This window comes from Cetorhinus maximus, unplaced genomic scaffold, assembly GCF_964194155.1.
Source record: "Cetorhinus maximus unplaced genomic scaffold, sCetMax3.hap1.1 HAP1_SCAFFOLD_954, whole genome shotgun sequence".
Lineage (NCBI taxonomy): Eukaryota > Metazoa > Chordata > Chondrichthyes > Lamniformes > Cetorhinidae > Cetorhinus > Cetorhinus maximus.
The window spans coordinates 118,171-131,393 of NW_027596896.1; the positions used below are offsets into that span (position 1 = coordinate 118,171).

The 13,223-nt window shown below is 45.0% G+C and overlaps 1 protein-coding gene across 1 annotated transcript in view; it reads left to right on the forward strand.

Moving 5' to 3' along the window:
- LOC144675335 (hemopexin-like) overlaps positions 1 to 9,962 on the forward strand; it is a 35,403-nt gene extending 25,441 nt beyond the window's left edge. Inside the window, exons 9-10 of the mRNA XM_078536170.1 lie at positions 779 to 929; positions 9,556 to 9,962. Of these exons, the coding sequence (XP_078392296.1) occupies positions 779 to 929; positions 9,556 to 9,782 (378 nt within the window). The 3' untranslated portion in view covers positions 9,783 to 9,962. The remainder of the gene's footprint in view (positions 1 to 778; positions 930 to 9,555) is intronic.
- The last annotated feature ends 3,261 nt before the right edge of the window (positions 9,963 to 13,223 follow it).

The following is a 13,223-nucleotide window of genomic DNA, read 5'->3' on the forward strand; positions in this document are numbered from 1 at the left end:
TGTTCCTCAGTGTGTATATGTTTCTGTCTGTTCCTCAGTGTGTGTGTGTGTTTGACTGTTCCTCAGTGTGTGTGTGTTTGACTGTTCCTCAGTGTGTGTGTGTTTCTGGCTGTTCCCTCTGCTCAACACCCACTTGAGAATTGTAAACTTTATTTTATATTGTCTCTCAGTGCTCTTCCTAAGAAAATGAATCCCCTCACACTTCTCTGCATTTAATTTTATCTGCCACCTATCTGTCCATTCCACAAACTTGTCTATGTCCTTATGAAGTTCCGCACTGTCCTCCTCACAGTTCACAAAGCTTCCAATTTTTGTACCATCCACAAATTTTGAAATTGTTCCCTGTACACCAAGCTCTAGGTCATTAATATATGTCAGGAAAAGCAAGGGTGCCAACACTGAGCCCTGGGGAACTCCATTGTGAACTTTCCTTCAGTATGAAAAACAACCATTCAGCACTACTCTCTGTCTCCTGTCACTCAGCCAGTTTTGTATCCATCAGGCTACTGTCCCTTTTGCTCCACGAGCTACTACTTTTCTCACAGGCCTGTTGTGCGGCATTTTATCAAATGCCTTTTGGAAAACCATGTGCACCACATCAACAGCATTACTCTCATCAACCCTCTCTGTGTCTATTTCTGCTTCTTACTGAGAACAATGATGGACCATCACTGATTCCCTGATAATAATAGTTGAGGGTGTGCTGTAAAAGTCAAATGGAAATGGTTTAAATCTAACCCAAAATATACTTTATTATAAAAGTTTCTTTCATTTTCAGGGATCACAACTATTCGTATACAAAGCTGAGGCACAATACGCATTGATTGAAGGATATCCCAAACCTGTGACTGAAGAGTTGGGAATCCCCAGTACAGGTGTCGATGCAACATTTATCTGCCAAGGATCTTCTCTTCTCTACGTGATCTTGGGTAAGACAAATGTATATGTTGCAATGATCTCTGTGAAATATTTCCAGTTGTTCTGTTATTTTTCTCTGAGTTCATGTAGAGATCCCAGTGGGAAGTCAAAAGGAGGAGTTTTTCAGGAGTTTGACTAAGTGAGTAACTCACCTCCTGAATCCACAAAGCCTGTCCACCATCTACAAGGCACAAGGCAGGAATGTGATGGCTGAGTGCAGCTCCCACAACACTCAAGAAGCTCGACACCACCCAGGACAAAGCAGACCGCTTAATCTTTTGTTTATTCTTTCATGGGATGTGGGTGTCACTGCCTAGGCTAGCATTTATTGCCCATCCCTAATTACCCCATGTTCAGGGGCATCAGAGTCACCCACATTGCTGTGGGTGTGGAGTCACATGTAGGCCAGGCCAGATAAGGACAGCAGATTTCCTTCCCTAAAGGACATTAGTGAACCAGATGGGTTTTTACAACAATGGTTTCAGGGTTAGCAGCAGACTTTTAATTCCAGAATTCAAATTTCACCATGTGCCAGGGCGGGATTCGAACCTGGGTCCCCAGAGAATTACCCTGAGTCTCTGGATTACTAGTTCAGCAACAATACCACTACCCCATCGCCTCCCCATATTGATACCACATCCACAAACATTCACTCCCTCCACCACCGACGCACAGTAGCAGCAGTGTGTACCATCTACAAGATGCACTGCAGGAACTCACCAAGGCTCCTTCGACAGCACCTTCCAAACCTGCGACCACTACCATCTAGAAGGACAAGGGCAGCAGATAGATGGGAACACCACCACCTGGAAGTTACCCTCCAAGTCACTCACCATCCTAACTTGGAAATATATCACCGTTCCTTCACTGTCGCCGGGTCAAAATCCTGGAACTCCCTCCCTAACAGCACTGTGGGTGTACCTACACCACATGGACTGCAGCAGTTCAAGAAAGCAGCTCACCACCACCTTCTCAAGGGCAATTATGGATCGGTAATCCCGTGAATGAATAAAAAAGTCCGACACTCCCGCCCTTTCCCCTCAGCCCGTGCAATTTTCTATTCAGATAATAATCAAATTTCCTTTTGAAAACCATAATAAGGATCAGTACTGAGGGAGTGCTGCACTGTCAGAGGGTCAGTACTGAGGGAGTGCTGCATGGTCAGAGGGTCAGTACTGAGGGAGTGCTGCATGGTCAGAGGGTCAGTACTGAAGGAGTGCTGCATGGTCAGAGGGTCAGTACTGAGGGGGTGCTGCATGGTCAGAGGGTCAGTACTGAGGGAGTGCTGCATAGTCAGAGGGTCAGTACTGAGGGGGTGCTGCATGGTCAGAGGGTCAGTACTGAGGGAGTGCTGCATGGTCAGAGGGTCAGTACTGAGGGAGTGTTGCATGGTCAGAGGGTCAGTACTGAGGGAGAGCTGCATTGTCAGAGGGTCAGTTCTCAGGGAGGGCTGTACTGTCAGAGGGTCAGTACTGAGGGAATGCTGCACTGTTGGAGAATCACTATTGAGGGAACACTGCACTGTCGGAGGATCTGTGTTGATGAAGTACTGCACTGTCAGATGGTCAGTGCTGAGGGAGAGCTGCACTGTCAGGGGGTCAGTACTGAGGGAGTGCTGCACTGTCAGAGGGTCAGTACTGAGGGAGCGCTGCACTGTCAGAGGGTCAGTACTGAGGGAGTGCTGCACTGTCAGAGGGTGACACCTTTTATTAAACTGTGCCCCCCAGTTCTAGTCTCTCCCACAAGGGAAAAATCCTCTTAGCATCTAACCTGCCAAGTCCTCAGGATCTTATATGTTTCAATAAGATCTTCTCTCATTCTCTAAACTCCAGTGGGTAAAGGCCCTGACTATCCAACCTTTCCTCATAAAATAACCCCCCCATCCCAGATATCGGTTGAGTGAACCTTTTCTGAACTGCTTCTAATGCATTTATATCCTTTCTTAAATAAGGAGACCAAAACTGTACACAGTACTCCAGATGTGGTCTCACAAACACCCTTTAGCAACTGTAGCAAAACATCCCTACTTTTAAATTCCACTCCCCTTGCAATAAACACCAACATCCCATTTGCCTTCCTAATCACTTGCTGTACCTGCATACTAACTTTTTATGATTCATGTACCATGACACCCAGATCCCTCTGTACCTCAGAGTTCTGTAATCTCTCTCCATTTAAATTATATGCTGCTTTTCTATTCTTCCTGCCAATGTGGACAAGTTTACATTTTCCCACCTTATATTCCATCTGCCAATCTTTTGCTCACTCTCTTAACCAAGTCTATATCCTTTTATCACCTCCTTATGTCCTCTTCACAACTTTTGTTCCTACCTATCTTTGTGTCATCAGCAAATTTAGCCACCATCCCATCAGTCCCTTCATCCCAAGTTATTGATATAAATTGTAATGAGTTGAGGCCCCAGCACTGATTCCTGTGACGCTCCAGACATCACATCTTGCCAACCAAGAAATGACCCATTTATGTCTACTCTGTGTTTTCTGTTAGCTAATCAATCCTCTATCCATGCTAATATGTTACCCCCTACACCATGATTATTTTGTAATAACCCTTGATCTGGCACCTTGTCAGTTGTCTTCTGGAAATCTAAGAACAGCACACCCTGAGCTTCCCCTTTCTCCACGTTGCTTGTCATTTCCTCAAAGAACTCCAATAAATTAGTTAAACATGATTTTCCTTTTCACAAAACCATGTTGACTCAGCCTGATTGCATTGAGATTTTCTAAGTGCCCCACTATAACCTCCTTAATAATAGATACCAGGAATTTCCCTTCAGGGGAGGCGATGGGGTAGTGGTATTGTCGCTGGACTAGTAATCCAGAGACCCAGGGTAATCCTCTGGGGACCTGGGTTCGAATCCTGCCACAGCAGACGGTGACATTTGAATTCAATAAAGTTTGGAATTAAAAGTTTGATGATGACCCTGAAATTATTGTCGAATGTTATTAAAAACCCATGTGGTTCCCCTTTAGGGAAGGAAATCAGGCCTACATGTGACTCCAGATCCACAGCAATGTGGTTGACTCCTAATGCCTCTCTGAAGTGACCTAGCAAGCCACACAGTCGTATCAAACCACTAAAAAGTCAAAAAGGGAATGAAACCAGATGGACCACCCGGCATCGACCTAGGCACTGGAAACGACAATGGCAAACTCAGCCCTGTCAACCCTGCAAAGTCCCCCTTACTAACATCTGGGGGCTAGTGCCAAAATTGGGAGAGCTGTCTCACAGACTAGTCAAGCAACAGCCTGACATAGTCATCCTCACCGAATCACACCTTACAGATAATGTCCCAGACTCCACCATCACCATCCCTGGTTATGACTTGTCCCACCAGCAGGACAGACCCAGCAGAGGTGGGGGCACAGTGGTATACAGTCAGAAGGGAGTTGCCCCGGGAGTCCTTAACATCAACTCTGAACCCCATGAAGTCGCAGGTCGAACATGGGCAAGGAATCCTCCTGCTGATGAATCAGTGCTCCTCCATGTTGAACACCACTTGGAGGAAGCACTGAGGGTGGCAAGGGCGCAGAATGCACTCTGGGTGGGGGACTCAAATGTCCAAGTCCAAAATGACATAGCTGCTAGACTGGGTCTGCAGCAGGTGGTGAGGGAAAAACATACTTGACCTCATCCTCACCAACCTGCCTGCTGCAGATGCATCTGTCCATGACAGTATCAGTAGGAGTGATCACCGCACAGTCGTTGTGGAGACCAAGTCCTGCCTTCACATTGAGGATACCCTCCATCGTGTTGTGTGGCACTACCACTGTGCTAAATGGGATAGATTTCAAACAGATCTAGCAACTCAAGACTGGGCATCCATGAGGTGCTGTGGGCCATCAGCAGCAACAGAATTGTACTCGAACACAATCTGTAACCTCTTGGCCCGGCATATCCCCCACTCTACCATTACCATCAAGTCAGGGGATCGACTCTGGTTCAATGAAGAGTGCAGGAGGGCATGCCAGGAGCAGCACCAGGCACACCTAAAAATGAGGTGTCAACATGGTGAAGCTACAGCTCAAGACTATTTGCGTGCCAGATAGTATAAGCAGCAAGTGATAGACAGAGCTAAGTGATTCCACAACCAACGGATCAGATCTAAGCTCTGCAGTCCTGCCACATCCAGTTGTGAATGGTGGTGGACAATTAAACAACTCACTGGAGGAGAAGGCTCCACAAATATCCCCATCCTCCATGATGGAGGAGCCCAGCACATCAGTGTAAAAGATAAGGCTGAATCATTTGCTACAATCTTCAGCCAGAAGTGCCGAGTGGATGATCCATCTCGGCCTCCTCCGGAGGTCCCCAGCATCACAGACGCCAGTCTTCAGCCAATTCAATTCACTCCACATGATGCCAAGAAACGGCTGAAGGCACAGGATACTGCAAAGGCTATGGGCCCTGACAATATTCTGGCAATAGTACTGAAGACTTGTGCTCCAGAACTTGCTACACTCCTAGCCAAGCTGTTCCAGTACAGCTACAACACTGGCATCTACCTGGCTATGTGGAAAATTGCCCAGGTATGTCCTGTACACAAAAAACAGAACAAGTCCAGCCCAACCAATTACTGCCCCATCAGTCTATTCGGTCATCAGTAAAGTGATGGAAGGGGACAATAACAGTGCTATCAAACAGCATTTGCTTAGCAATAACCTGCTAATTGATACTCGGTTTGGGTTCCGCCAGGGCCACTCAGCTCCTGACCTCATTACAGCCTTGGTTCAAACATGGACATGAACTCCAGAGGTGAGGTGAGAGTAACTGCCCTTGACATCAAGACAGCATTTGATCGAGTGTGGCATCAAGGAGCCCGAGCAAAACTGGAGTTGATGGGAATCAGGGAGAAAACTCTCCACTGGTTGGAGTCATACCCAGCACAAAGGAAGCTGGTTGTGGCTGTTGGAGGTCAGTCATCTCAGTTCCAGGACATCACTGCAGGAGTTCCTCAGGGTAGTGTCCTCGGCCCAACCATCTTCAGCTGCTTCATCAATGACCTTCCTTACACCATAAAGTCAGAAGTGGGGGTGTTCGCTGATGATTGCACAATGTTCAGCACCATTTGCGACTCCTCAGATACTGAAGCAGTCCATGTTTAAATGCAGCAAGACCTGGACAATATCCATGCTTGGGCTGACAAGTGGCAAGTAACATTCACACCACACAAGTGTCAGGCAATCACCATCTCCAACAAGAATCTAACCATCGCCCCTTGACGTTCAATGGCATTACCATCACTGAATCCCCCACTATCAACACCCTGGGGCCTACCATTGACCAGAAACTGAACTGGACTAGCCATATAAATACTGTGGCTACAAGAGCAGGTCAGAGGCTAGGAATCCTGTGGTGAGTAACTCACCTCCTGAATCCCCAAAGTCTGTCCACCGTCAACAAAATACAAGTCAGGAGTGTGATGGAATACTCCCCACTTGCCTGGATGAGTGCAGTTCCAACAACACTCAAGAAGCTTGACACCATCCAGTACAAAGCAGCCCGCTCGATTGGCACCACATCCACAAACATTCACTCCTTCCACCACCGACGCCCAGTAGCAGCAGTGTGTACCATCTACAAGATGCACTGCAGGAATTCACCAAGGCTCCTTCGACAGCACCTTCCAAACCCACAACCACTACCATCTAGAAGGAGAAGGGCAGCAGATAGATGGGAACACCACCACCTGGAAGTTCCCCTCCAAGCCACTCACCATCCTGATTTAGACCTATATTGCTGTTCTCTCACTGTCACTGGGTCAAACTCCTGGAACTCCCTTCCTAAGAGCTCTGTGGGTGTACATACCACATCTCAAATACTCTGTGCTGTTTTGGTCACTTTATTTAAGAAAGGATGTAAATGCATTGGAGGCGGTTCAGAGAAGGTTTACTAGATTGATACCTGGAATGAGTGGGTTGTCTTATGAGGAAAGGTTGGACAGACTGTTTGTTTCCACTGGAGTTTAGAAGAGTGAGGGGTGATTTGATTGAAGTTTACAAGATCCTGAACGGCCTTGACAAGGTGGATGTGGAAAGGATGTTTCCTCTTGTGGGTGAGTCCAGAACTAGGGGGAACTGTTTTAAAATTAGGGGTCACCCTTTTAGGACAGAGATGTGGAGAATTTTTTTCTCTCAGAGGGTTGTGTGACTGGAACTCTCTGCCTCAGAAGGTGGTGGAGGCGGGTCATGGAATATTTTTAAGGCAGAGGTAGATAGATTCTTGTTAGGCAAGAGGTTAGGCTTGTTAGGCCCATCGGGGTTAGATGGGAATGTGGAATTCGAAACACAAACAGATCAGCCATGATCTTATTGATAGGCAGAGCAGACTCAAAGGGCTGAATGGCCTACTCCTGTCCCTATTTCATATGTTCGTACAGTGGTTCAAGAAGGCAGCTCACCACCACCTTCTCAAGGGCAACTAGGGATGGCCTAGCTAGCAACGCCCACATCCCGTGAACAAATATAAAAAATAGATGTTAAGCTAACTGGCCTGTAGTTTCCTGCTTCCTGTCTCCCTCCTTTTTTTGAAAAGAGTCACATTCGCTATTTTCCAATCTAACAGGGCCTTTCCAGAATCTATGGAATTTTGGAAAATTAAAACCAATGTATCCATTATTTCAGCCGCTTCTTTTAAGACCCCAGGATGAAGTCCATCAGAACCTGGGAACTTGTCAGCTTTTAGTTCCAATAATTTTCTCAGTGCCCTTTCCCTGGTAATTGTAATCGTTTTAAGTTCCTCCCTCACTTTCACCTCCTGATTCACAATTATTTCTGCAATGTCATTTGCATCCTCTACAGTGAAGACAGCTGCAAAATATCTGTTCAATTCATCTGCCATTTCCTCATTATCCATTATTAATTCCCCAGACTCACCACCAGATGACCAATGTTCACTTGATTTACTCTTTTCCTTTTTAAATACCTGTAAAAACTCTTGCTGTCTGTTTTCATATTTCTAGCTAGCTTTCTCTCGTATTCTAATTTCTCCCTCTCTATTATTCTTTTAGTCATTCTTTGCTGTTCTTTATGTTCTGTATAATTTTTGAAGAATTAAATGCCTTTTCTTTCAATTTAATATGACCTTTAACTTCTTTAGTTAGCCACAGCTGGTGTGTCCTTCCCTTAGAGTCTTTCTTTCTCACCGGACTGTATTTTTTCTGTGTTCTGAAATATCTCCTTAAACGTCTGCCACTGCATCGGTAATGACCTATCCCTTAACCTAATTTCCCATTTCACTTTAGCCAGCTCTGAGTTCATGGCCTCAAAATTGCCCTTATTTAAATTTACAACACCAGTCTTATATCTATTCCCCTCTCCCTCAAATTGAATGTGAAATTCTATCATTTTATGATCACTGCTGCCTATGAGGTCATTAATTAATCTTGTCTCTTTGCACATTATCAAATCAAGTATATCCTGCTCTCTGGTTGCCTCTAGAACGGGCTGCTCTAAGAAACTATCCCGAAAACACTATGTTCTCATCATCCAGGCTACCTTTGCCAATCTGATTCGTCCAATCGATATGTAGATTGAAACACCCATGGTTATCACCGTGCCTTTCTCCCAAGCCACCATTCTTTCTGCCGGTATACAGTGTGGCTACTGTTAGGGGGCCTATAAAGCACTGCCACAAGTGACCTCTTACCTTTACTATTTCTCATCTCTCCCCAAACTGATTCTACATCTTGATCTCCAGAAGTAAGATCATCTCTCTATTTATACCAATGCCATCCTTCATTAACAGAGCTACCCTTCCACCTTTTCCTGTCCTCCCTAAATGTCATGTACCCTTGAATTTTCAGGTACCAGACTTTGTCATCCTGTAGCCATGTTTCTGTAATGGCTATCAGGTCATACATATTTATTTCTATTTGTGCAGTCAATTCATCTGTTTAGTTATTCCTACCAAATATCCTATGTGCTCAGTGCTGCCGGAGGGGTAGTCAAAATCTAGCCCATCACATCCAGTGTATAGCTGGGACCAAAACAGCCAATCACACTCCAGAATACATCACATGGCCAATCATACTCCGGGACACATCACACAGCCAATCACATCCCGGGACACATCACATGGCCAATCACATCCTGGGACATAGCACATGGCCAATCACACTCCACAATACATCACATGGCCAATCACATCTCAGGACACATCACACGGCCAATCACACTCCACAATACATCACATGGCCAATCATATTCTGGGACACATCACACAGCCAATCACACTCCACAATACATCACATGGCCAATCAAATTCTGGGACACATCACACGGCCAATCACACTCCACAATACATCACATGGTCAATCAAACTCTGGGACACATGAAATGGGCAATCACACTCCAGGATACATCACACAGCCAATTTCATACACTGAGATACATCACACGGCTAGTTCGTGTTCTGCCCACACCAAGAAGGTCATTACTGTTTCTGGGATCTTGCTGTGTGCAAATTAGCTGCTGCATTTCAAATATTACAACAGCAACTCAATTTCAAAAAGTACTTCATTGGCTGGAAATGACTTTGGGAGGTTCTGTGATTGTGCAAGAGTCTGGAGAAATGTAACTCTTTTCTTTCTAACCTCTTCTTCTTCCCTGATGTTGCAGGTAATCAGGTGCAGAGCGTCAATCTGGAAAAGACTCCCAGGAATCTAGGTGACGGGTTCCGGATTGGCCATTCCCATGTCGACGGGGCCATGTGCAACACTAATGGTGTCTACCTGTTTGTCGGCGCACATTACTACAAGTACAACTCACCCAGTGATCTCGCTGCTTGGACAAGTACCCCAGATCCACACAGCATCAGCCTGGATTTCATGTCCTGTGTACACTGAGTGGACAGTCTAGCTGCAGGAGGGAGGGGGATTTTCAGTGGTTTCACCTGAACCTCGAGTGGGAAAGTTCTGCTGGCCCCACGTGATCTAAACATGTTTCCTGAAGCTCAGCTATTATTACCAAATGTAAATCCTTTCTGCTGGTATCACTGCATAAAATAAAACTGGAGTTCTTGGTGACCTGTAATTCTCTTTAATCAAAAAGCTCCTCTTCCAGTGCTCTCTGTCTGATGGGCTGTGAACATGCACAGCTCACTAACCAAATTCATCTGAACCTTTGGATCTTCTCTCATCTACAGGTTGCATAGTGAAGGCACTGCTAATGTGAGCTACTGACACCAAAGTGGAAAGATTAACATAGTGTCCCTTTCTTGTTTTTTTTTAATTCATTTTTGGGATGTGGGCATCACTGGCTAGCCCATCCTGAATTGCCCTTGTTCAGAGGGCATTTAAGAGTCAACCACATTGCTGTGGGTCTGGAATCACATGTAGGCCAGACCAGGTAAGGACAGCAGATTTCCTTCCCTAAAGAACAGTCATCAGACTTTTTAATTCCAAATCCTTATTGAATGCAAATTTCACCAACTGCTGTGGTGGGAATCGAACCCGGGTCCCCAGAGCATTACCTTGGGTCTTTGAATGACTAGTCCAGTGACAATACCGCTATGCCACAAGGTACTGGTTAAAGTTCAGTAGGTCTGAAGAAGTCTTCGTAGTCATACGTAGGTTAACTGTAAGTCTTTATTAACTACTAGAACTATGTACAAGTATACAGTAAAGGGTACAAGCTAGGAGATATCTCCATGCTTGCTGGTACACACGGCTCTGTCCAACACGAGACTGACTCTAGGTGCGGGTCATGTGCTCTTACATCATTATGTGGGCGGTACTGTACTCAGTCCCACAATAATCCTATATGTGCCAGACCCTTATACAACACTACTGAAATGAACAGTGCCAAACTAACCATACACTTCCTGAAATGAACCATACCCCTCCCTGAATGATCACTGTTCCTCAGTGAGTATTGATTGGCCTCAGTGCCAAATGAGTTGACTGAACTCAGCACTCAGCACAAACCATTTCCTCCCTGAAGCAATGGAAATATACTTGGGTTACCCAGGAGTTGATTTATGGACTATGCGGTTTTAACATACTGTGCATTGTTCATTAGAACATCTTCAGTCATCTATTCTTTCCACAACCTCTCTCTCCCCTCAGTCTCTCACTCCACTCACTTTCTATCTCTCTCTATTCCCCTCTCGCTCATTCACCCTCCCCTCTCATTGTAGGAGCTGTCCAATTAATCCCACATCCCAGCTTCTTCTTCCCATACACTGCAAATCACAGAATCACATCATCATCTTAAAGAACATGTCTAAATGCTTTTTGAAAGTTCCTCTGGAGTGTCACACCTTTGCTGATGGCTCAAGAAACCAATCCTTGAGAGGCAGGTTCTGCAACATGTGTTGCACATCAAGTTACCATATGTCATTGTGGGTTATTGTTTTTGGCATTGGCATCTGTTGCCAAGCCATTGTAGCCACTGGTTATTGTGGGTGAACACCAGCCCACAGAGATGTTGCCATTTCCCTCTGTCATCAGCTAGTGACTCACAATTGCAATAATTGATTACCTGGAATCCCAGCTATTATCCTGGAAAAACTTCTGTACCTACTCTCTAAGGTCCTGACACCCTTCCTAAATTGTGGTGTATTTGTTTCTTTTGTATTCAATGCCCTTATTTACAAAGCCAAGTATCCCAAACTTTCTTAACAGCCTTATCAACTTTCCCAGCCCCTCTCAGGAATTTGTGAACATTTACCCCCAGTTTCCTCCACTATTGTACCCCTCAGAATAGGTCCATTTAGTTTATACTGCATATTCACGTTGTTCCTTCCAAAGTGCATCACTTCACATTTATTCACACCAAATTGGATATGCCCATTTCACCAGAACATCTATGTCCTCATGAAGTCTGTTACTATCCTGCTCACCATTTGCTAGACTGCTAAGTTTTATGTCATCACAGAATCACAGAATTGTTCTGGTGCAGGAGGCCATTCAGCCCATCGTGTCTGCACCATCTGTGTTATGATAAAAACAAAAAACTGCGGATGCTGGAAATCCAAAAACAGAAATACCTGGAAAAACTCAGCAGGTCTGGCAGCATCGGCGGAGAAGAACAAAGTTGACGTTTCGAGTCCTCATGACCCTTCCCAGACCCCCAGGGTTTTGGTACGATACAGTTAGTGACCAGTAACTTTTTAGTTTAAAGTAGACAAAGTTTGAGATCCAAGACACTTGCTAAGTGATTAAAGACACAAGATTCCACAGTTTTTGAACAAACAAAAATAAACTTTACTGTACAGGATCAGACAGATAAAACAATTTACAGTCACAGAATCACAGAATTTTAACGGCCAGGAGGAGGCCATTCAGCCCATCATGTCTACACCGGCTCTCCAAATGAGCATTACGATCTAATACCATTGCCCTGCCTTTTCCCTGTACCCCTGCAACTTGTTTCTATTCAAATAATCATCTAATGTCCTCTTGAATGCTTCGATTGAACCTGCCTCCACCACACTTCCAGGCAGTGCATCCCAGACCCGAACCACTCGCTGTGTGAAAAAGATTTTTCTCACGTCACATTTGCTTCTTTTGCAAATCACTTTAAATCTGTGCCCTCTCGTTCTTGATCCTTTTACGAGCAGGAACAGCTTCTCCCTATCTACTCTGTCCAGGCCCCTCATGATTTAAACATCTCGATCAAATCTCCTCTCAGCTTCTTCTCTCCAAGGAGAACAGTCCCAACCTCTCCAATCTATCCTCATAACTGAAGTTTCTCATCCCTGGAACCATTCTTGTAAACCTCTTCTGCACTCTCTCCAATGCGTTCACCTCCTTCCTATAATATGAAGCCCAGAGCTGTACACAATACTCTGTGTCCCTATTAATAAAGCCCAGGATATTATATGCTTTATTAACTGCTCTCTCCACCTGTCCTGCCACCTTCAATGATCTATTCACATATACCCTCAGGTCTTTCTGCTCCTGCACCCCCTTCTAAATTTCACCCCTTATTTTATATTGTCTGTCCATGTTCTTCCTACCAAAATGCATCACCTCACACTTCTCCACTTTAAGCTTCATCTGCCACCTATCTGCCCAGCCCATCAAATTTTCAATATCCTTTTGAAGTTCTATACCATCCTCCTCGCAGTTTATAACACTCCCGAGCTTCGTATCATCCACAAACTTTGAAATTCTCCCCTGCACACCAAGATCTAGATCATTAATATATATCAGGAAAAGCAAGGGTCCCAATACCGACCCCTGGGGAACTCCACCACAAACCTTCCTCCAACCTGAAAAATATCCATTGACCATTACTCTCTTCTTCCCATTTTTCAGCCAATTTTGTATCCACGTTGCTAC